Source organism: Phalacrocorax carbo, chromosome 3, assembly GCF_963921805.1.
Source record: "Phalacrocorax carbo chromosome 3, bPhaCar2.1, whole genome shotgun sequence".
NCBI classification, from domain to species: Eukaryota; Metazoa; Chordata; class Aves; order Suliformes; family Phalacrocoracidae; genus Phalacrocorax; species Phalacrocorax carbo.
In genome coordinates, this window is record NC_087515.1 from 121,884,495 (window position 1) to 121,909,783 (window position 25,289).

At 44.4% G+C, this 25,289-nt stretch overlaps 1 protein-coding gene across 4 annotated transcripts in view; it reads left to right on the top strand.

Moving 5' to 3' along the window:
* Positions 1-25,084, top strand: part of EVA1A (eva-1 homolog A, regulator of programmed cell death) — a 222,537-nt gene extending 197,453 nt beyond the window's left edge. For 3 of the 4 annotated variants that reach the window (XM_064448163.1, XM_064448160.1, XM_064448164.1), the window contains 3 exons: positions 11,876-12,040; positions 16,046-16,219; positions 23,612-25,084. In XM_064448163.1, the coding sequence (XP_064304233.1) occupies positions 11,876-12,040; positions 16,046-16,219; positions 23,612-23,982 (710 nt within the window). In that variant the 3' untranslated portion in view covers positions 23,983-25,084. The remainder of the gene's footprint in view (positions 1-11,875; positions 12,041-16,045; positions 16,220-23,611) is intronic. The other variant, XM_064448162.1, reaches the window with a different exon arrangement.
* Positions 25,085-25,289: the final 205 nt, after the last annotated feature.

Here is a 25,289-nt window from a genome sequence, read left to right on the forward strand (position 1 = left end):
TAAAAAACATGCAAAGAACTTTTCACAGTCTACAAGCCAGATAATTTAAGGTTGATGCTGTGTCTTGGAGAGGTTCTGCCAGTTAAATGTACTTCTTTAAAAAAACAGGGGAGGTTTAATTCTCTCATAATTCAAAAACATCTATAGGGTTTTTCCTCAAACTTTCCACTGTGCTCAGGAAGTCTCAGCCCCAAAGGAGGATGTCTCACAGGTTATGACCATGTGAATAGAATGATTTTTATTGAAAACAGTTTTGCCACTTTGTTCATAGATACTTGAATTTCAAGTTTGTTAATGTAGCCTGGCTTCTCATATAAGCCAAGTCCCAAACAACAGGAGCCAATGAGCCTTGCATCAAGGTCTAGATCTCAAACTAAATTGTATTTTTGTTCTGTAAATATTAAACTGTGTTCATCTGTATATATCTGAAGGGACTTTAGCACTGTATCTACCTTATATGGTCCTGTTCTCTTCTAGTCTTTATTCCAGATCTAACGATAACCTTTGCTTGTGCAGGGCTTCCTTGTGCATCTCATGGGCTCCTGGGAACTGCCACGTTGTCAGTCATGTGACCAGACAAAGTCATTGCCTTTAATGGCAGAGGTTACCAGCTGCTTTCTGACGACATTCCTCAACCCATGTTAACAAGGCACCGCTATCTTTTTTGGAAAAAAATCCTAGGCCCTTGTCTACTTCTCTGCTGTTTGATTACTGAGAGGAAAAGCTGATGAACTGATAAAGAGCTAGCATGCACCACCAGATAAGTAGCACTTAGATAAAAAGAAAATATTTTTTTTCAGAGCATAGTTTTACTGCTGTAATTACAAACAATTTTAATTAGACAAGGAGAGCAGACAGGAAGCATCTCCTGGCTGTGTCAGGCTGCTCCAGACACTGAGACAAACCATGGGGGAACTTCCAAGGAAATGCTGGTTTTGGTTTTTCTTTGACCGTTGGTTTTTCTGGATCACTTTTCTGATGTCTTACAGGTCACCAATGGTTTGTGAACTACAGTATGGGTGACATTGCTTCAGAAATGAGCACAGGAAATCCCCTAAATGTCCATCTCGGTCAGTAGTCTCGGAGGAGAAATATTCCTAACTCTCTTAACTCTTGGAATATAATGGTTGGATCATATCAGGCTAGTTGTTGGCTCAGATGCTGAAGCATGAGGTTTCATACTCTGTTAAAATATTTGGGCAGTGCAGTGTAGCAGTGAATATTCTTACTATCCTTGCTATCTTCCTTTCCTGCCTGGGCTCCTACTTCCCTGCCATTCCTCTCCTACCCCTTGTAGAGGCTGTCATGGCTTTCCATCAGCCCCAGAGTGTTTCAGGGCCTCTGGCCCTTTACTCCATCCCTTTCTCCCTACTTTATCTTGGATATGCTTGCCTTGACTATCCTTTAAGTGTTTCACAGTAATATGTAATACTCATCCAGCCACTGCCTTTGGGTATGATATAGTGAAGACGTTCAAGGGCCTCTTTCACTGACAGTGCTCGTATAGCTTTCACTGAAATTTAAGGGAGTATCTTTTGCCCCAAGTTTTATGGAGCTGGTTGCTGTGACTCAGCTGATGCCTGGTAACTTGCAGAGCTGCAACCACTTGGGTATGTGTTGGCATCCTGAGCACAAAGGCTCTCCTCCCTTGCTGGCAAGAAGTTCTTCGCATGAACAATGCCCTGGCTCCAGATCAGCCAGATTGAACACACAATGCTTACTGCTCCGTCAGCATCCTCCTGGGAGCCACATATTGTGTCACATATTTTCCTGAAAAACAGATAAGCTGCACAAAAGACTTTCTACCAAGCTCCTAAGCCTAAATAAGTCAAGGACAACAGTTTTGTACTATAAAAGTAATTTAAAATAGTAAAGTCTTTCTTGCATTGTTAAAAGTTTGATTAAAATGACTGAACATGATGAAGAAAAAAAGGAATTGTGTCAAATCTGAAATTTAGCACTACTCTTCTTTGATCCAAAGCAGAATGGATATACTCAGAGCATTGCATAAAATTACACTCTGTAATAAAAGTCTCCTCTGAAGAGACCAACAAAGTAGTATTCTTTAAAATGCCTAAGAAATCCATACACAAATGGGCTGGTTTGCAAAGTAGCAATGTGATAAATGCAGTCCAAATAGGGGGAGTAGGGAAGACTGGAAGACTGAGTCCAACTTCCTTATAAATCTTATTCTCCTTTTTGTGGCATCCTCTGTATTGTGTCTTCCTCTTCACTGATAAAGGGACCAGGCCCCAGATTCAGGCATCCTTGTGTGCTGCAAGAAAAGGAAACCCAAATTTGACTCTTGGACTGTCTTGCTGTAGCCTTGCTAGTCTGGGAGACTGGCAGCTTGTCCCAGGTGCTGTCAGTCCCTGTTTGGCACCCTCATAATTTTTAGAGTCTTTTTTGCCCTGCCTGCTGCCATTTCTGGAATTGAGGCTAAATAATTGAAAGGTCAGATTCTGATCATGCTCAGCATGTAAACAAAGGGAAAATTGCTTAATTCAGCAGGGTTGGACTCACTCCATATGTGAGTGCCAAGTCAGGTTTCTGTTCCTGCAGTGACCTTGCTGATAGTAGTTACCCATGCTCCTAGCAGTAGCACCTGAGGTGACATTAATGGTTTGACCCAGACCCACCTCCATTACCTAAAATATACTACTGCTGCTCAGATGTATAAAGTTACTGTCATAGCCTCCTCTGGGCCTGGTGGAGATTAGATGCAGATGGACTGCTAGAGAGGTTCTACAGCTCCAGCTGGCAGAAGGTCCCATGGGGGGTGTGGCTGAGCATGCTGGAATTTCGACAAGCCTCAGCTTGAGTCTCATCCTCCTAAGGATGTGTTATCTTGTGAAAATGCAGAGCTCTCCTGACTTTGGGAGCAAGCAGAAATCTACCAGATGAAAGTAACTTCGTATCTTCAGGTATCTCTTACAAGGCTTTCTTCCTTTTGATCCATTTTTTTTTTCCCAGATAGAACGTGTAGGGAGCAGACTGGTGCACGCGATGCTTTCCACTGTGCCCTTGGAGACCAAAAGCCACATCAAGCAGGAGATTTATGAGTTGCTGGCAATAGATGCTTCGTATTTTGTTCTTACATTTAAGATGATGAAAGAAGAACAACTGACTTTCATGGCTATGAAAGCAGGAGGAAAAGTGCCTGTGGATAGATCAAGCACATGCATCATTGGATAAAAATTAAGGTGTTTGTAGCTTCAAATCCTGATTTGAAAACTTCAAGATAGAAGAAAAATATCTGAGTAAAAGATGTGAAGCAGTTTGTAAGATTTTAACTCAGATACACTCAGGAGAATAAATCCAAAGGTAACATTATGATTCATTAATTATCCCTAATTAGGCTCCTAAATTTAAGTAGACAGAATCTCCCCTGGAGGCTTTCAAAGGCACCCACCTTTCACTGTTGATGATACAGGGAGCTTAGGAACGTAGCTTAGTTAGAGAAGATTTCTTCATGAGGTACCTACAGGGCATGCATGGGTTGAGTGCTTGGATTAGGCGAACTGAATCTTTTAATAAGATTATTGTATTTCTGGACAGGCAGAAATAGGAGAAAGCTGGGTAAGGTGTTATGCAGCCCTGTGGAAGAGGGGGAGAGGTTGGTAGGGAGCAGTGCTTTTGTCCATCTGTGCCCCATGGAGTCTCAATTGGAGGTGCACCATGGTACCTTAATCTCCTAAAGCCTCTCACATCACAGAGGATGATGTGATGAGAGGATGATGTGTACCTGCAGGAGATTTCACTGGGAGGAACGGTGAGACTGAGCTAATTTTTGTTGCATGGGCTTTATTTCTGGCCTGGAATTGCTGCCACTTCTGAAGTCACTTCTCTGATTGCAACTGCGTGAGAAAAGGATGAACATCTCCTCTTCTGCAGAGGCCAAACAAGATAAAAGGTTGTCTGTGTTATTGCACAACTTCCCTGCAGTTAGCTGCTGTCAGAAGATGCAGTAAAGGGCAAAGCATCCCCACTGCCTCAGGAGCAGACTTGGCAGGGTGCTCTGAAAGTTTGTATGAGTTGTGTCAGGCATCCCAGCTTGTCCTGTTTCCCACCAGCCCAAAAATCACCAACTGCTTTGGGCAGTGTCTGAAGGGAGGGGCAGGGGAGGAGGGCCCTGGTGCAGGCTGCGGGCTCGGGGAGGTGTAGGTGGCTTTGGTTATGACAGGGCTATTTTCCCAGACAGTCTCACTTGATTTCCGCGTGGTGCTTGGAAGTGGACTTACTGTAATTGGCATGAGTCACTTCCTTGTTATCGGTGGTTTGGAACCACTGTGCACAGAAAAAACGCCTGCAGCAGGCTGAGTAACTCCTCCTTTCTCTTGGGTTTTGAATTCAGTTTCAGGATTGCAGACTACGTTGATGCTGGGTGAAAAAAATTCCCTTTTTAAAGTGACTGAAGGAGATGGAAAGCTGAGGTCTTGACCACTTGTGTTTGCTAAGCCTCTGTTTTATTTGTGAGTAAAGATTTTACATGGCAGCCTGTCAATCAAATCCCATCTTACAGACTTACATTCTATTGCACAAAGTCCTTTCACATCTCCTGCTGTCTCCTGGGACACTTTACACTTTCTATGTAAACTGTAGTATATTTTTACTCTAAATATGATACAGGATGCCCAGAGGTACAATATGGCTTTGCAGCCAAGGCACAGAGTTGATGTCCAGTGCACTCAGCCTTCCTCTTCCTAGAAAGGTTGGACTAGATGATCCCTGAGGTCCCTTCCAACCTGGGATTCTGTGATTCAGATGGGGATGCCCAGGCCACCTAGCTGCTCATGGAGACATTTGAGAGGTGTAGGATCTGATGATCTCCTATCAAGTGATTATACTTATATCTGACCAAATAGCAATAGCTCTGCTCTCAGGTAAAGGGGGAATGCCCGGTGGCAGGGCAGGAATTGAAGGTATACTTTGGATGTTTGACACTACACACGTGATAGTAACAAAAGCCAAAAACTCTTGCCACGTGAAGCAAATGGTGTTTTAGTCACTTGAAAAGGACACATCCAACACTAAGCTAGACGGCGGCACAGACAGCAAGAAGAGATTTGAGCTTGCTCCTTGGCCATGTCTGAGACCCTTGGGAAAAAGCCAAGGGGGTAGAATGTGCCTCAATTTACTTTTGCTAATCAAATTAATATCTGCATCCCCATGTTTCTAGCTACACAGCAGTGTTACTGTTGTCACCAGTTGTAGACTCTATTCGTGTATGGGACTTTTCCTTCTTGCTCTGTGATTACATTGTGATATTTTGTGGTCTGACACAGCCAAAAATCCATTATTTTAATAGATATTGTTGACTGACTGCTTAGTGAATTTAGGTTTTCAGCACATAAAAAGCTGTAGTTCTGCAATCTGAGCGCGCCATATACCTCATATATGTGCTAAGGAGTTGCTTGTAATAGTTCAGAAACATGAATGATCCCATTTCTGACTGGATACTGTGCAATTTCAAGTCTCAAAAAAAAATCCTTCAGAGCTGCTACCCCTAAAAACCTGCAGTGGTTTATACTGGGTGTTTACTCATAGTAGGATTATTTTGTTGTTGTTTAAAGAGTATGTCAAGCATCAACAGTTCCTGGCCTCAACCTGCCCAGATAAAAGGCTTGGTTGTAATTTTCAATGGTAAGGGAGTCGTGTTTTGTTCAAATTGCACTGTGCTTCAAGCATTCACAGGAGGATTTGCTGAAGGTCCTGCAGATCTGCTTTAATCATACTGAGCTTTCAGAGTAAACCTTATGGGTTGGAAATGTGCAAGTGAATATATAGTGGAGGACTGGAGAACGACAAACCCCCTGTCTGTATGTTTTTAAGACTGAGCTTTCATTGATCTCCCCTCCAGTTGACTGATGTGTGTATATACAGTGAAGATGGAGATCAGGGGATAATTGAGTCCTGGGAATGGAACTGAGCAAGCATCAGGAAACAGCAAATGGTCAAATTAGCAAAGAGAAGGGATGGTTTGAGTATGAGACTGAAATATAGGGAGCCTGAATTTGTTTCTTCTCTTTGGCACAGAGTCTGTGAAACTGGACAAATTTGATATTTAAACACTTTAAAATCTCTGTCCCTGAGCCAGTTCATCTGTAAAATTTGGGGGTTATAGCAGTCAAATGTTTTGACTAGGGGAATAATATATGCACTTAAACTGAAACACTCAGCAGCATATTGAAATAGCATTCCTCAGAAAGAGCAATATTCCTCTGCAAAATAATCTCTTGTGACAATTAGACAAACCTCTAGAACTGGAGTGTTTAAAACTAGGTAGATCAAAACAGTAGAAAGTATACAGCAAGTGATCTTAGTGAACAGAGAGGTGAGGTATCAGCTGGCCTTTCCATCTCTTAGCACCATAATTCAGAATTTTGCTGCTTGTAGGCACAGTAACCTTTTCTTTTCATAAGCCCTCAGTTTTCTGGCCACACAAGAGAGTGCTTGTGTGAAAACCCCAGCAGAAGGAGTCTCCATCAAGTACGAATAAGGACACTGTCAGCAGCACCAGCATGTGCCTTTTCACACTGTCCTGTTGGTTGCTTGTAAACTAATCTGATGGGCCTGCTCTGCCAGTGAGAGCACTCTGGCTTTGATTTTCCTTTGCCCCTGTTCCTGCACGGGGGAAGCTGGCAGGCAGTGGCGGTGAGGTTTTGTTGTGGGATTGATACCATTAATTCATTGCAACTGGGTAATGCAGGTCTCAGGCTGGGAACTGGTATAAATTATTGCTAGCATGGTGTTGATTCAGACATATGAGCAGTGGGAGCTGGTAGCCAGGACTGCTTTTAACGTAGACACAGAAAGATTATATAAAGACTTGAAAGCCTGTAATGGCACAGGAATGAACTTGCTGATCCAAGAGCTCCTTTTCAGGTTTGTAACCTACAACCACCTTCTCCAAGTGCCTCCATGGAGTGTCACAGTCATGGTGACACTTCACTCTCCAGATCAAGTCCTGGCTCATGTGGAGCCCATGCAGGGATGCCCGAGTTGGACCCTGGGGTGCGTGGCAAAGCATGGCTTGCCATCCTGAAAGTTACACCTCTTCCTGTGCTGCTTGGCTGCCCAGCCCCAGTTACCAGAGAATTTTATCATTTTGATAAATAACCACATCTCAATGCTAACTGCTACCCCCTGAGAGACCGAAGGTCCCCAGATGCCCAGAGCAACGCATCTCCTCTCTTCCAGATGATCCCAGCTCATTTCTCATGTGCATTTTAAGGTGCAGGGCTCCTGATTATAAGCTGTGTTAATGCTTTGACTGAAGGCCCTATTTCTTCCCCTCCTGTCCACATACATCACTTGTTCTGCTGACTGAGATGCTTCAACTTCTCCGCTTGATTCAATGGAGCAGGCCAAGTGCCAACCCTTCCCTGCCAGGATTTCTGTGCTTAATGCTGAGATAAGACTAACATCCTAGGTACTTTTTTTATGGTGGTTTTAATAACAAATAACTTTTCTTGACACCTTGCTTCAGTTCATGCCATGCTTTGTGTCAGATGAACTCCTCTCTGGAGAATTTAAGGAGGGTATTTCAAAGGAACCAGATGTTTAATCCTTCTTGTGGAGTTGGCTGCCACACAGAAGCTAACTGGAAATTGTGAGGTGTTATGCACTTCAGAAATCCTTTCAATTTTATTGTCTTTCTAAATCAAGCTACCTGAGCTGTGTATTGGTTTAGCACTGTACAAACTAGAAAAAGAAGAGAATTGTTGCGTGCAGTCACTCTATGTACTCCTGGCCTTTCCTGGCAAAATATCCTCTACTGGATATGTGTGGCAAGGTTTTGGTAGCAGGGGGGTTACAGGGGTGGCTGCTGTGAGAAGCTGCCAGAAGCTTCCCCCATGTCTGATAGAGCCAATGCCAGGCGGCTCCAAGACAGACCCACCATGCCAAGGCCAAGCCCCTCAGTGGTGATGGTAGCACCTTTGGGATAAGTATTTCAGAAGGGGAGGTGGGGGGAAACCATGGGCAATCAGAGCCAAAGAGAGTAGTGGGAATACGAGAGAGAAAACTCTGCAGACACCAAGGTCAGTGAAGAAGGAGGGGAGGAGGTGCTCCAGGCGCCGGAGCAGAGATTCCCCTGCAGCCCATGGTGAGGACCATGGTGAGGCAGGCTGTGCCCCTGCAGCCCATGGAGGTTAGCGGTGGAGCAGATATCCACCTGCAGCCTGTGGAGGGCCCCACACCAGAGCAGGTGGATGTGCCAGAAGGAGGCTCTGACTCCGTGGGGGCCTGGCAGAACCTGTGGCCCCATGGAGAGAGGAGCCCACACTGGAGCAGGCTCCTGGCAGGACTTGTGACTCTGTGGGGGACCCACGCTGGAGCAGCCTTTTCCTGAAGGACTGCACCCCGTGGAAGGGACCCACGCTGGAGCAGTTTGTGAAGAACTGTAGCCCATGGGAAGGTCTCATGTTGGAGAAGTTCATGGAGGACTGTCTCATGGGAAAGGCCCCCACGCTGGAGCAGGGGAAGAGTGTGAGGAGTCCTCCCCCTGAGGAGGAGAGGCAGAGACAATGTGTGATGAACTGCAACCCCCATTCCCCGTCCCCCTGTGCCACTGGTTGGGGGGAGGTAGAGAAATTGTGAGTGAAGTTGAGCCCAGGAAGGAGGGAGGGTTGGGGGTACATTGTTTTTAAGATTTGGTTCTATTTCTCATTACCCTACTCTGATTTGATTGGTAATAAGTTAAATTAATTTCCCTGAGTCAAGTTTGTTTTGCACATGATGGTGATTGGAGAGTGATATCCCTCTCCTCATCTCACCCCATGAGACTTTTATTATATTTTCTCTCTCCTGTTCAGCTGAAGAGGGAAGTGACAGAGTGGCTTTGGTGGGCACCTGGCGTCCAGCCAGAGTCAACCCACCAAATGTCCTCAAGATGTTTATGGAGTGCACAGAGAAAAATGGTCCCTTGAAACGGAAAAGTCCTAGGTTCATGTGCCGTAGACGTCCTGTGTTACACTAGGTTGCTTCCGGAATTTTAAGTTGCTGAAATGATGACAAGCACCTCTTAGGATTTTTGAAAGTACCAAAGTGCACGCTAATCAGGGACGTTAAGTAAATGCCTGCTTTTGGGAATCTCTCTTCATACCCACCTGCGTTTTTAGACACCAAATACCTACTTGATAGTCATCTTACTTCCCTAGCCATCCCAAAGGGATAACAGCACAACTGTACCCCATTATGGTGCTGTGACAATAAGTAGTCTCTATGAATGCTTTCCTCTGGATAATTCTCCATCTCCACCCTTCCTTGGGATGCTGTTGACCAGTTGCTGACTATGATGTTTGGCTTTACCCTGACTCCTCTCCCAGTCCCATAGGTAGCATTCATAGTGGCAATGACAAAGTGGAAAAGGCATAGCTAAGTTCCCTGAGTGCAATTAGGAAAAGATGGTGTTTCTTTCCCTGACTTGGCTCAAATGTTTAAGTGTCTGGTGGTATCACCTTTTCAAAGAAACATGCAGCTCCACCCAGCCTGTGTTCTGCTGCCGAGATGGCCATGAATACTGGGAGGTGAAAGGAGATGTTTATGAAGAGTCAGTCTGAAACATGAAAGACTAGCCAAAATCTGCTAAAATTTTGTCTGTTTTCTTCTTCCTTCATTTTCTTCATTGGATGCACATCAACAGGTTACTAGGATGCAGTTTGGATGAAAAGCGTGCAAGGGAAAACTGCCTTGCGTCTTTCAAATGCCTTTCAGGTCCTCAGACTGAGGTACAGCAAAAGGGATCTTTATTTTTGGAGGGTGCTGAGCTCTATGCCTTCAAAATGTCAGGTCCCTATGGTTGCTTAAATTAGGCACCCAGAATCACAATTCTCCCCGACTGTGTGGTCTGCAGGATGATGTCTCTTCTGCCTGCCGCCTCCCCAGACTTTCTGATATTTCTCTGGCACAGGTATCCCCCTTGCTTCTGTCTAGTTCCTAACAGGGGATGTGTTTCTTTTTCTGCCTTCCCATCAGAGGACAGTTGCCAATTCAGGTTTCACTAGAAACTGCTGTGCCAGCTCTTTGATATTCAGAAGCTGTGGGGTTTTGATGTCTGTTTCCTGACCTAGCATGACTCTACTAATAATGCAAGAACTTCAGTGCTGATATCTTGGCAGCCTAATATAGGAGGTCAGTCAGTAAATACAGTTACAATTTTCTTTGCCTCAGCAAAGGCAGTAAGTCGAACACAATGTAAACAGGGTGGTTGGATCACTTCCCCCACCAGTAATATTTGTAGCTGTGCAGGCAAATTTAATGGGCGTGATTAAATCTCATGTTCCAGCTTGGCAGCTGATTAGCTGCAGGGGGCAGGTAGGAATTTCCTTTCTGTTCCAGGGTTGCAGTCTTTCCAAGTCCTCCTTCATGCTTGTGCCAAGGATCTCAAAATGCTTTGCATTTTTAATTACGCTTTTTCACACCCCTGTGAAGAGTGGAGATGAAAGATAGCACGATCGGCAATGGAGCAGTGGGGAAACTGAGGCACTAGGAGGTGGCAGCCTGCTTGGAACGAGAGAGGCAGTTGCCGTTGGAGAAAGGAGCACTAAGCATCCCAGAAATATTGGGGTTTCTGTGGGTGTAGGGCACTTATGCATGGTTGTCAACCATCTGTCTTTATCATAGTAAAGTCTTGGTTTTCTGCAGGGACAAAATGGTGGTTTTATGTATATATTAGTATACAGTCACTGATGGGGAAAATGTATCTTTCTCCTTAGAAATTTTAATTTATTTTCCTCTTTCATCACTCTATTCCTCTAATTTCTGAGCAGAACGACGTGTATATGTGTTTCTTCTCTTTGTATAGAAAAGTACTTTGCTCTGAAACAGCCTCAGGTGCTGGCCATGGCTGAGGCAGAGAACTGGTTTGGTTCTGTAAATGACATGCTGCTCTGTCCCTACAGGGCAAATTAGTGAATTTACTGTGTGGATTCACCTTCAGTGGGTGTACACTGAAGTAGTTACACTGACTTTGATTTCTTTACCTGGATGTACAGCTGAAGAGCTGACCTTGCAACATCAAGGAGAAAATACTCTTCTTACTAAGGCCATAAGACAAAGAAAAGGCCATAGAAGTCCTGACAAAACTGTCACATATTAACCTACTCACCTGTGTATTGCTGATGCTGAGACTGACGAAACACAGAGAGCAGTAGTGATCAGCTGAGTCTTCACCCTCCATCTCAGGATGGTGGGAATGGAGAATGGGCCTTTCCCAGCTCACTTAAAGCCCAAAGCCCAGTGGGGACCAGTGTATTTTAGATCTCACAGGGTGGGGAAGGATTCTTACAAGTGGTTTTTTTTACTTCTGTGGTGGATGATTTAAGCTTTATGTTTTCATGTGAACAGCATCCTCCAGAAGCTGGTTTTTTGAATCTGGAGAAGACACAGACTTCTGATGTGCAGTCTTGAGCCAGCAGCTTGATGGCTGGAGAGAGGCAGCAATTCAGGCATACCCCAAAGCCCCGTTGTTATGGGGCATCCTGCCCAGCCTGCTATCATGGTTGGAACAGAAGTGTCTAGCTGGAGTACTCTGAAGCTTAGGGCTGAGGCCAAAGCCTGGCTTGTTAGGCATTTCAGTTTCCAAGATGGGTGTCTAAATAAGATGTCTGAATCTGATCCTTAGTCTAGTCTTAAAGCTTAATTGTAAATAAACAATATCTTAATAACTTTATAGTTTCCAGCGTTCTCTCATTGAATGTCTCTATGCTGGCGTTTGGCAAGCATTCATCATAGTGGTAAATGAGTGTCTGTTGGTCTGCACATGGTATAATTAAGTATCGGCTGAGCCCATAGTGTAATGTGATAATTCTCATTCTGACCCGCTGAAATAACTCACTCTCACAGCTGTGCTCTTCTTACTCCTCTCTTTCAGTTCCCAAGAAGCTTCTGCATGAAACCCAGCCAAGACCAACCAATTACCAAGGATTTCAGAAGCCACATTTTCCACTGCGGCCAAGAGTGTTTGATCCCAATGTTATAGAGGACGGCGTGTTCCTTTCTGATGTCTCTCCCTCCAACATAGGGCGAGCTCTTCCAGGTAGCTATGACTATTGGGATGTTGGCCCAAACCTCACTGTGTTGTGGTAACTGTTCCCTTCTGTTTCCCGTTATCTGGGTTTCTATATTGTTCCCAAACCCCATCCATGCCACAGTCAGAAGGAGAAGCTTCAAGGTGTGACCAGCGATGGAGTGAAGTGAACTGTAAAACTCACACTGGGTTCCTTGAAACAGCAGTCATGGCCATGCATGTCAAATCTCATTACAGAAATACTTTACAGACCTGTCTAATAGAGTGGCAAAGTAAAAAAAAAAACGGGGCAGAGACGGTAGATCTACTTCAGAGTGGGCAGAGAAGTTTTCAACTGAGTTTTGAAATGTGAAGCTATTTTCATAAAACACAAAGTCAAGAGATATGAATGAAGTCAAACCTTAGCTATCTGTAGGGATAGGTGAGTAAGAGGAAGCAATGGTGTAGGGATAAAGGAAAAGCACAGGTGAGCATGAATTGGGTTAGTCGGTCATTTTGCACTGTGTTTCCCAACACACAGGAGATGGTATACAACATTACCTCTGAAATTCCCAGCTTGTGCTCCCAGAGATTCAGCTCTAGGCTGGGTATGGGCAGAGCTACCTTGTCTCTGTCTACACTCCTGGCATAGTTAATCCACAGCTTGGACAGTAAATCCACAGATAATTAGAAGTTGGCAATAACAGATTTGTCAGTTTGGAGGTCTTACTAAAAAATTGTCAAGGAAAAGAATTTGTGTTAGCCCAAAATAAATATTGTCATCCTGGTGTTTCTTTTAAACAAGAAAAAAAAAGATCCTGAATTCATTTTCATTCATCTAAACATTTCACTCTACAAATGACACCTTTTGTTTAGTTTTCACATTGTTTATTCATTCATTTTTAAAATATGCACCACTTTTCAAACAAAGATGTGATTTGGAAATTAAAAGCTAAACAAAATTTTTGAAAATAGCAAAAGGAAATATTTGGACATTTATGTAATCTCCCTTTCCACTTTACTTCTTTTATCAACACTATTTCCTAAAGTCAGCCTGGTATCCTGAATAATCTCTCCTATGCTTATACTGTGGTGTTGTGCAAATTTACTGCTAGCTAAAATAAATTTGCTCAGCTTTGGTGTGAAGTCACAGGGAAACAGTTCGAGTGATTGGGAACAGCTAAGAAAGGGTGATGAAGAGAGAAGGTCAGCTGATTAGCCATAGTCAAGGTCTTCAAAACTAGCAAGAAGGAAAGGGGTTGTCTTTTAGTATGATCCTGGAATGAATGGCAGACCAGGGAACTGCATAACGTAGCAACACATGGCCCTCATGAAATTGTGTGTGTTTGTTTTTTCCCTCCTGCATAACTCCAGTCATTTTCTGTCTGTGCTTGTACAATCCTGCAGATGACAAAACCAGTTCTGTGGTTTTGTGGTGCTCTTTGCTAGAGTATAGTGTATGCAGATGAGTATTCATTTAAAAACTTGTTTGATTGCATCTGTTCTTTGGACATGTCAGAAGTGGAAAAAAAGAAGATTCTTCTTACATGGCACATGAGAGGAGTTATGCCCTACTCTGTCTCCTAAATACACCATTATTGCAGAGCACCGTTTCCAAGGGCTGCCCCGTGCCCAACAGAAGTGGTGTCCATCTGAGCCTTTCCTGGCTGATCTAGCACATGCACATGGAAGCTCCCACTTCAAGTGTAATTTAAACCTTAGTCCTAGTGAGATCCCGTGGAGGTGGGTTGTCACTAACTCAGAACAGGACTTGTGAGAGAGCATGGCGCAGAGGCCCCAGGTTCATTCCCTCCCAGCTCTGTGCAGCTGCAGTCCAGCCACATTAACTGGACTTTAATGCAGAGTTGTAGAATCTCAAAGACCTAGCAGGAACCTGAAGCCATTTAACTCAGCAGTCCTGTTTATGGTGAGGTATAGTAATGAAATATATATGAGATTATATCCTGGTGCTGCCCTTCATTTTTATTGATTGTGAAGGGATTTTAGATTAACTAGTTCAGAGCCAGTCCTCGGTATGTAGACGTCTTGAGCAGGATTCAGTTACCCCCATATGAATGTGTCATTTGAGATGATCTGGGGTGTTCACCTGGCTTCTAGATGCTGCCCTAGAAGTGTGAGATTTTCCCCTACATCCCTTCTCATACCTGCCATCTCTGCGTGGGTGTCCTCCTGACCCTGGGGTCTCTTAGTTGTCTGTGTATGAGCAAATACATCAAGCTTTAAGTGTCTGCTATGGCCAGAGCTGAATGACTCTGTAGGATCTGTCAACTAATAGCAGGATTCATTTGCCTCAGTTCAGATACACGTTGCTATGTGAGATGCTCTGAAGTATCCAGTTTTTAGGTTCCGTTTTTAGAAATGAAAAATCTACCCTGCTTCTATGGATTTATTTACAGAAACAGTGGTAGAGACAAATCCAACCACTTGTACAGACATAGATTTACCAGACAGGGAGAACAGAGGGCATGTTGGTGCCTACATCTGAATTAAAAGATTTTCCAAAATGTTGCTATTGATTTCCTGCTGAATGTGCCCTTGACCCTCTGTGCCCTAGTGCCTCCATTTGTACAACTGGTTTTCAGTGATCTCTATTCTCCTAAAAGAAGAGGTTCCTGGGATATTTTTACCTTTTGTATCTGCCACCCAGGCACCCATGTTTAAGCACGTTGCTTCAGGGCCATCTGTTTACATCTTGGTAGCTTGTAACATGTGGCTTTCCCAAGGCCATGCAGCTATTCAGTGGCAGAGATACAACTGTGCCTGCATTCCTTGGGGCTGATCCCTTACAGCAACACCTGGACATCCATCCCTGCTGCTTCTCCTCTGAGGCAGATCAGGCATTGGCATCACTGCAAGCACGGTCATGCACTCCATCCCTCTCCATCCAGTATTACCTGTTCTCTTTGACACCCCTCAATTTCTGTTACTGCTCCCCTGGGCTGAGCCGCTTCCTGGCACACACAGCAGGAAGCTGAACGTGACATCTCACGCTGCTGGGTTTGCAGGGAAAGGAGACGGATCAGGCAGCCGGTGACCACAGACCATCTCGTGTCGTGGCTGCTGTCAGAGTGCCTTTGCTTACATGGCACTGATGGCATTATCAGAGATAGACCTGACAGTTCCTGAATTTAATACCCGCAGATAAGTGGAAGCCAGGTGCAAGTCTGTGATTTTGCAGTGCGATGCTTGCTTTTGGCCAGAACCAGACACCCAGGGAAGGGAACCTGAAAAACTGTAATAGCTACAGTTAAACAATCACATGGGTGATGGAGCTGGATCCCATACACTGACTTTTTAATATGTTTTTAAAACAATTAGTGTTTTGTGACTAGTGGGGGTGTCTGCCCGCAGATCAAGGTGCAGGGAGCACTCGGCAGCAAGCTGATAAGGTCTGAAAGGGTCTCATTGAGCCTCCTGGAATGAGCTGCCTCCTTAGCTCCAGTCTTCAACAAATAAAATAAAATCATTAACCCATGTTCACTCACCTCTCCAAAGGGGAAATGGTGTCTGGGTGAAACACAATACGAGTGGGCTTCTGAAGGAAGTAATAAATTCAGGTCTGCCCTTCCCCGCGAAGGCTGGAGAGAAAGCACGTCTGTTTGCCAGGTGTGGACGGATCACTACAGCATGACACCAGCAGAGGATTGCCAGCTCTGCCTGTGTTTTCCAGTCCTTATTACAAGCTTAGCTGAATCCACTGTTGATAAAGGCTCCTTTGATTTACATAAGAGAAAAGAAACCTGATTATATATTTGCTGTAGCATAGGTGGGTGTGTCTAAGTGGTGACATGAAAGAGCAGGAGAAGGGGGAGAGATGCTGCCAGGATGCAGACAGGGTACGTGCTCAGCTGAAGCTACCTGAGAAGGTTTAGTTGCCCCCCAAAAAGGGACAAAATTGGAGGGCTTGCTGTTGAGCAGCTCCAGATTTCTGAATGCAGATGCTGACCTGGTGGGGATAGGGCAGGGTAGGGCTGGAGCACGTGCCTTGTTCCTCATTCCATTTCTGTTTCAAAGCAGAGAAGAAGAAAGGGAGATCGGCCACCTTCTACCCTCTAGACAACACCCCCTTCCTGCTTCCCGTGGATGAGACACAACCGCCGGCGCTCAACAGCAGCATGGAGCCCGTGGGCGTTAGCACAGAGATGGCACTGCTCAGCAACGTCCTAGCAGCGTATGCCTTTATCACAGGTAGGTCTTGTGGCTGCCATCTCTCTGGGCTCTCACGAGCTCCTTGTAGATCCTCAACTGAACCTATATTTCACAGTCACCTAGGGCTAAATCTGCCACTTTGAAGCATTTGTATTTTTCATTCATCTCTCAGCAAATTCTCCCTTGAAAGACCTGACCAGGGCAGCTCTAGCAGACAGTATATAACCGGGTTTATTGTGCTCTGCTTTCCACTGGATTTGCTCTCATCTGGAGTTAAATACAATGTAATCTTACATGTGGTATTATTCCTAATGTTCCATTTTCCTGGAGATCAAAGCCTGACTCATTAAGGAGGCAAGCCTGTTGTCCTGTAATTTGGAAAATAAGCAGCACTCAGATCATTACCCTGCTTAGGAGAATTTGGCTTATCTTCAGTGGAAGTGTGAAGATGAAGTAACTTGAGAGTCTGCTTAATTGCATATTTAAATCTAGTTTAGAGTAAGATTTCCTTGGATCACAGTTTATCTTTCACCCACAGGTATCTTTCAAGTAACAGAGGTGCAGTCTTCTAATAAGATACACTTTAAAAGTTGAAATAAAGATTGTATACCCTACTGAGTGCTTGGGATCAACACCAGTGATAGCACATAGTACAGCAGAGGCAGGTGATGTAGTGCAAGTATTTCCTATCCCACAGCTGCATGAGGTACCTTGTCAGCAGTAAGGGTTGCCTAAAGAGTTGGAGGACCTAGCCCAAAACCAGGAGAGGCACTGGCTGAATAGCATCGGATGCACTAATTCAGCATATTTTAGGCCAATCTCTGCTGCTTTCACCAGAAGGAGGGCTCTGGTTTCTGTGTAACTAGCCTCCTGAGGCAGGACATACTGTTTGTGGTCACTTTTTCTTATGGGTGTTTTCCATTTGTTTAATGAAAGGTTTCTATGCTTATTACCTTGCAGTGCTTATTGCCTAGCAATAATACCTTGCTAATAATATTAACGTGTTGCTCTTTTGCTACATGCTGTTAATAATTCTGTATACTGCAGCCAGTCTGCTGGCACCACTGTAACGCAATTATGCTATTCTGGAGCTTTGAGGTCTGTGTAACTAAAACTCCAATATCTGTGAGCTAGTTTTTCATGTCTGTGTGCCATTCAGTCTTGCTAATTCATTAAATATTAATGCATTCTCAGTGCCATGCTCTTGCTGAGATACCATCATGTTGCTGCAGACCAGTATTCTGGTTTGAAACAACTAACCTGGGCTTTGCGGTTTGGAATCACTGAGTAGATTAGTAAGAGTCTTCTGCACATTTAGTGGAGGGTCCTTCTAAAAGTACCATGAATGGTGAATCCAAAGTTCTCCCCTTCTACATGTCCAGTGGTGGCATCAGGATCCATCTTTTCATGACACCTTTAAGAAGCAGGCAGCTTAAGAGGAATTAGTAGTATTCTTCACAAAAGGTAGCGGAGTAGGATGTATTTTTGTCTTGCACAGCCTTCTTTAAGGAAAGATTAGAACAAGCAAACTTTAAAGTAGTCTCCTCTCTGTCACACTTCTCCCCATCTCTTACCTACAGTTGCCATTTTTTGGCATGAAAATACCTGCATTCCCAATCTTACTATAAAATAAAATGTTGTTAATATTATTTTTCCCCTCTGAACAGTAATGGACAGCAGAATGTTGTAGGATTTATGGTTGGGGACAGCTGGGACTATGATTCAGGGCTGCTGACGATGCCCCATGGACTTTGCTTCCACAGACCACAGCAGAAGTCTTTGACCCTGCATTCGTTTTGTAGGGCACAAGGCCTTGATTCATTCCCTTCACAAGGTGTCAGTCTTGGCAGGAGCCTCTAGATTTTACTGTAGCACAAATAATAAATAAGGACAGCTTTAACTGTCTTGTTTCTGTGGGATTTGCTTGCCCTCTCATGATGTGGTCTCCTTGTGATGTGTTCACATCCACTGGAAGTCAAATAGGTAAAACTCAGACCTCACGGCTTTGGTTTCCAGTGATGAGTTCAGGAGCTTGTTGCTCATGTTTTCCAGTATACTTAACCATGGCTGTTAGATGGGTTTTAGTCTCAATGATATATATGTTCAGTTTGTTATTTATTACAGAAATAATTGATGGCTGCCCCATGGATTGAAACAGCAGATGCCCTAAACCATCTTTATCTGCTGCATGCAATTTAGCCCCCTGCTTTTAGCAGAAACGATGGATTTGGAATTATTTATTTTGTCATACATGAATATGGAGAGGTTTTAGATTATGAGTTCAAAGACAAGCTGTGTCACAGGGCACAAATATAATTTGCATAAAACTAGAGCACTGCAAAGCCATTCCTCTTCATATTGCAGATTTTGAGCAGAGGAACCGTTGGAATTTTTCCTTCTCCCTGAGTTTGGGGCCCTGAAGGCAGCTTAAGCCACAGCAGCTGTTGATGTCCATAGAGGAGCCATTATAGTGGCTCAGGAAAGGCAGGGTATCAGGCGGCCAGGGAGGGCTGGTTCTGGTTCACACATCTTCCCACTGCTCCTGACCACAGCCGTGGTGCCAAAGAGAAACATTAGTGCAAGAACTGTTCTGTTTCATGACACTAAAAACATCTCTCAGGTAAACTCTGCAGACTGAAAGTGCTGTATTCAGGGTTTCCCTGTGCTGATGAGTTGGCTTAAAACAGGACTTTGAAAGAGAAAATTGTAAATAGGCCGGGACAACATATAAAGGTGTTTTTTCTGTTGGGGCAGTGTGTTGTATACTTTCACACCCACTCCTGGAAAAAGCAACTACGGGCGCTTGGTATTTCATGGGTAAAGTGCGTGCTTGAAAGGACATTCCACTCTACTACTTTTCCTGCCTCCTGGCAGTGGGGTGTCTCTTAGCCTGAGTGGTGCATCCACAAATCAATGGGATCCCCTCTGTGCTTGGTGGTGTTCACTTTTTCTGCACAAAATGGCAAGGTTTGGGTGGGCAGCTGCAGATGGAGTCTGCAGGTTCAGTCACTTGCACGTGCAGAGTCTTGCAGTGCACAGAGGCGAGAAGAGCCAATATTAGCGAAAGCCTCTGTGCCCATTTCCACAATCTTTTTGGCCAATGTTCCCTTATGAAATTTGGGAACATTCCTATTGACAACCGAGGAGTGAAGAATCACAGCACAGCAGGAAGAAAAGCCTCTTTGCAGGACTGTTGGTTTTCACCGTCAAATCTGTTTGCAGCTATCATCATGGTTAGGAGTGTCAAAGCCAGTTAGGTGTTAGTCTTATCCCAGCTTCCAGAATTATGAAAACAACATTTCTTCAGAAATGGGGAGAAAGAGTGAGCATTGTCAATGAGGAGTGAATTTATGAGCTGATCAAACAAATAAATATTACCTGGAGTTCAGTCTTGCAAAAGATAAAAATTTGAAAGGTGATTTTCTTTATAGAATTATTTTTTTTTTAATTAGATGCAATCTCTGCCTACAAACCTCAGACCTGTTATTTGTCATGGACCTGTTCGAAAGCCTGTCTGAGTGTTTGGAAAGACTTCACTAGCCTCAATGACAGCTGGAACTGTCTTTGCAGTCACAGACTACCAGCAAGACCAGAACCATCCCTCGTGGTTGTATAAATATCAAATATTCAAATTGTATCAGAGCACTTCCAGTGCCTCCTTTTGGACTGGACCTGATTCTAGTTTTGTCATTGCATTCAGGCTGAAGTAGTTGGAGGGAAACCTCCACAAATCCCTGTTATATTCTTCTTCCACAAGCAAAGCTTTGCTGCCAAGTTATTAACAAGGGGCTTCCAAAAAACAACCCAGGGGACATAATTCCAACTTTCAGACTGCTTGGCCCGAGTCTTATTAATAAGGGGCTCCTGGAGAGCTTCCTCTGTTCTACAAGGGGATTTCGGCAGCCTGTGGGGCTAACTGTAAATTCCCTAGAAGATATTGCTCCTACTGTTTGTCTGGCCATGCTTAATGTTGAACCTTTTACTGGGGCCCTCTGAAATTTTCCTCCCCACTGAGGTTTCTGAATGCATGAAGCCATCACAGGAAGCCAGCAGCATTAATGCCTAGATTATTTTTTATTTATTGAAACAATTTATTATAATAGCAATAACAACCTTGGCCTGGGGCATTTCCTGGGGAATTAATGGCAGTCTGGGCTGATGCTCCCAGCAGATTGTTAGCCCTCAGGAAACAGGCTCCGTAATTGCTGCTGGTTTGGTTGGAAAAACAAAATAAAATGTGTTTCTAATTTTTGGCCAGTTTGAGCACCTAGAAAATGGTGGGTTTTGTGTAGAGGGTTATAAAGAGCATATATCTTTTGTCTACATGGATTAAATTCAGGTTTGAGTCAGTGACATTTTCATCAGTGCTTTCAGTCCAGAAAGAGAAATACCAGGAAGGGGAAAGGTAACCCCAGCTAAAGAGATTGACAGAAACTGGGTCCTGCTAGAAGTTTAGGAGGAAAACGTAGCTCTGAGCAGTCATCCATAGCAGTGGTAGAAGAAGCTACACTGATAAAAATCCATGTGTTAATGCATGTACACACAAACACACAAATGCACATCAAAATCATGTTAACTCCTGCTACTGATGTCCATACAAAAAAAAAATGCTTTTTTTTTTCAGATCTAACAAGTGTTTTGAGGAGCTTCAGTGTTGGTATGATGAATCTGGGCCACCTTCGAGTTTTTGGAAGATGCTGAGCATCCATTTGCTGAAGAGGTTGCCCCATTTTGGTCTTTGGAAGTAGAACATGCAATGGGGGAGGCTCTCAAAATCACTAATCAACTGTCAAACCCACAAATCCAGGCTATTGCTGACTTAGCTACTTCAACTGAGAAAAAGCAGAGCCTGTGGTTTTTAACTTAAGTTGTTCTTTCTGCTGTGAAAGAAAGAGATGTTGCTGTGCGAGTGGATTGTACGTATGATAAATGCCAAGACTGCAGTTGAATGTAGGGTTACAGCTCAGTGAGGAAGTCCAGACAGTGTCTCAGATGTTGACAGAGTAGCTGTAGGAGCTCATAAATGCCACCGGAGCCCAAAGATTCAATTACAGCCATCGCACTGCACGAAGGGCTATACATACAAGCACAAGCAGAGGATGAAAAATGATTGCTTAAGTAGCAGTTGAGGTGCAGCCTGCTCATGAGCTGAATACAGTAGCACGGAAAAAGGAGTGCGGAGGAGGAAGGAAAAGCAGGACATGGACAAAAATGGGGGAAGATGAACTGCATGCGTCTGCGTCTCAGGATCCAATCTATGGGTTTTTTATTAGTTACTTTAAAAGAGTGAGCAGTAGAACTAATGCAACCAAATCAAGCCCATGTGTGTGCAGGAACGTGGTGCTCAGGAAAGTGTGCCCAGCATCCTGTCAGCCAGGCAGAGCAGAGGCAGACTGGACCAAGTGTCTTCCAGTACAAATAGATCAGTTCTGCTCATTCTCCTTCTCACACATCCACGATCTGGATGTCCTCGGAGCCCTCCTTAGGCCTACTTGCGAAGGGAGCTTTGCAATTACTGCCCTGAGTTATACTGCACGTGGAGATAGAAGCGCTATTGGGTAGCGATCCTACTTTTCCTGGGGTTTTCAACTCTCTGAAATTTAGTCCATTTCTTTACTGTTCACACAGTACCAGATGGGCAGTAGCTTTGCTACTGCACAAACAGGGCTGCAGTTTTGAGTTCTGCCCCTTGAGTTCAGAGTTGCCATTAGCTTCATTGGAGCCAGGATTTTACTCAGCCAGACTGCTACAAGAGCCATTGGCATACCCTTCATGCCTGCCCTGGTATCTTCTCTTTGGATTTTTGTTGTCTCACTTTTGTCAAAATAGCTTAAAACCTCTGCCTTTGGTCTCACTTGATGTTCCAATTAGTGTTGCATTTCCCTCCTCTCTTTTTTTTGGACTTGTTGAATGCATCTGCTGCAGTTTTCTCCTCTTTTTTTGTAGTCTTTCTTCAGCCTGTTTTTCCCTCATGCCATCCACACGAACCACTCCAGCAACAGTCTCATGCTTTATCAGCCAATTTTCAGACTATCATGACATCTTCCTGTACCTTGTCTTGTCAGTCACCTTTGAGATTTATTTGGGAAAGAAGTGAAGAGCTCAAAGGCGTTTTGTCTCTGTAACTGTCCCATGAACATCTCCAAGGATTGAGCTATGCCTTGCCTTGAACAGTGCCCAAGTCAGTGTTTGGGCTCTGACCACTGAATAAGAGAGTAATTTAGGCTGAAAGAGGCCTTCAGGGGTCACCTGGTCCAACCCCCTACTCAGAACATGGTTAACTTCAAATTTAGAGCCAGCTTTGAAATTAAGGCAGGGACTTGTCCTGTTGAGTTTTGAATATCTCCAAATGGTTTCCAGCTCATCTTCTGCAAACTTCACTTTAAGGAAATCAGCGAGTCTAAAAGCACAGTAGGGGGAAGTGAAGGAAGGGCACAGCCTTTTAGTTACAGAGATTTTTGGGGGGCCGAATGTCAGGCTCTCAGCTGTTGGAAGCTGAACAGCTCGGTCGCTGAGTTCAAGGGAATAAGACTCATCTGAGGAACTGACTCCATCCTTGCATTCAGAACTCCCAGCAGACACAGTGGAGCAGAGCTGGCTTTGACACTGCTGCTTGGTTCACCTTCACCCGTTCAGTGTACCTATTAACCTGGAATATGCTGAGATGATTCAGCCCAGGGGAATTGCAGTAACAACATTTATCGTAATTATGCTTCTAAGTAGTCCCATGACCCAAAAAAAGAAAAAAAAGAAGAGGTAGTTAATAAACAAGATGACCTAGTTTAAAAGGCATTGTGGATCCTTTGGAGTCTTGTTATATCACCTCCAAAATGTGGCTATGTAGCATTCATCCTATTAGGGCACTGACTCCAGCTATGCTTGTGTAGCACGGGTATACATTTTGGTGGTCTGGGCAGAAAGCCAGTACACTTGCTTTAGATAAGCAAATGAAACATATGAATAAATAATATACATTTTTCCATGCTGCAAGGCTTCCCGTTTCAGCTGGGCCGCAGCACAGAGAGCTTTGTAAATCATCTTTTTTCCTCATATGATGCTAATGGATGCGACAGAGAGATGCACTCAGCTGCCGCTGGGCGTGCAGCACCCTAGTGTCAGCCCTACTCGTGCAGCTACTGGAATTAGCGTTTCATTCTGCGGGCTGCTCTTTCCTCTTCCAGACAACTCCAAGACATGACTGCAGCAGACCCACATTCTGCATGCAGGCAAATGCCTTGGCAGCAAATCCACCATTTAAATTCCCCTTCCTGGTTTCCCTGGGGAGAGGAGGCAAATGAGGGTCTGGAAGTAAAAGTAACCATTAGAAACTCTGCCTCTCCAGAGACCGTGGCTGGTATGTGCACAGAGGAGCTCTGTGTGTTTTGTTCTTTTAAGGGTTGTTCTCGAGAATAATTTTCTTTCCCCTTTCAGAAAACCCCGAGCGGGCAGCTCTGTATTTTGTCTCCGGAGTGTGTATTGGACTCGTCTTGACCCTGCTGGCCCTGGTGCTACGGGTGTCCTGCCGAACTGACTGCAAATGTTCCTCCGCGAAAAAACCTCCTCGGGAGCGGGAGAGCGACAGCGACAGCAGCGACAGCGATGACGATTCGGACACCACTTCGGACCTGTCTGCCCGCAGGCACCGCAGGTTCGAGAGGACTTTGAACATGAATGTCTTCACTTCGGCGGAGGAGCTGGAGCGAGCTCAGCGGCTGGAGGAGCGGGAGCGCATCATCCGGGAGATCTGGATGAATGGCCAGCCGGACATCCCAGGGACCAGGAGCCTCAACCGTTACTACTAAGCAATGGAGAGTCCGACCGTCCTGCCCTGCACCCTGGGGCTCCTCCACACATGATAGAGGAGAGGGAGGGAAGGAATATTACGTGGGTGTCTCCCCTTTTCCTTTCAGGCGTGCTACCTGGAGCAGTGTGGACGGACAGCAATAAAGCTTTCCCCATCTCCTTCTCCCCGACATATTGCTATCACCCCTTTTCGTGGACACTTTCTGGTTCCAACAGAGGTGGTTGGCAACTTCACTTCTTAGTAGCAGGCAGGAAGGTGACAATTATAGTCCTCCCATGTGGGACATGGAATTTGGCAAGCTGCGGTACGAGTGCTCCTCTCTTACCTGGGGAGAGAAGTCATCCAGGTTTTGGTGTTCATTTCGGACGTTTTGGTTTCCCTTTCCTGAGGATTGTGGGAGAATTGTGAACAGAATGACAAATCTGGAAAGATGATTTGGGAAGGGAGGGGGAGGTGCATCCTGACCGATTGTCTTGTGACTTCAGAAGCCATGAGATTAACCTAATTAAAACCCGATGGCAAATACGACTTGTTAAGAACTGGGGGGTGGGAGGGGGGGGGATTCTTCCATTGTGAAATCATCTCGGTGCTTGGATGTTTGCCATAGTGTATTCAGTTATTTATGGCTGTTGTTTCATCTTCCTTTTCAATAGGAACATTTCTTCTTCTTTTTTTTTTTTTACTGACACCTCAGGGATAAAATCCTATTATTTTTTTGAGTCTGTTCTCCCTGCTGGCCCCTGTCAAACACAATCCAACCCACCTCCAACAGTGAAATTATGGTAATATAAGAGATGTGTCAGTGACTGGTGAGAAGTTAACAACCTCAAAGAGGTTGAAAAGGGTTTTCTTTTTGTTTTGTTTTAAATATATATATATATATATTTGAAGATGCTGCACAGGAATGTGCCTTATTCTTTTTTTTTGTTGTTAAACTACAATTTTCCTATGGATAGCAATGCACAATGTTTTATATATTTTATTAAAAAAATAAAAAAAATAAAAGTTCTATGTTTACCAGAGGAAAATGGAGACAGAAGAAGCCACATATGACAACAGAATGGGTATAAATGCTAAATAAACTCTGGTTTGCTTCAATACATTTGAATTTGCATCCTCACTTTTGGCGTAGGTTTTGCTCAAGGGAGATGCTTTGGAAGAGCAGCACACCTCTGCAGGCAATCAAGGCTGACGTCTTCTGCATGCAGGAACCTGGAGGCACTTTTTCCTTTGGCTGCAGCCCATCAGTCTACTTCCACGGTGCACATGGGCAGGAGCAGCTGAGCAATGTGTTGGTTCCCGAGG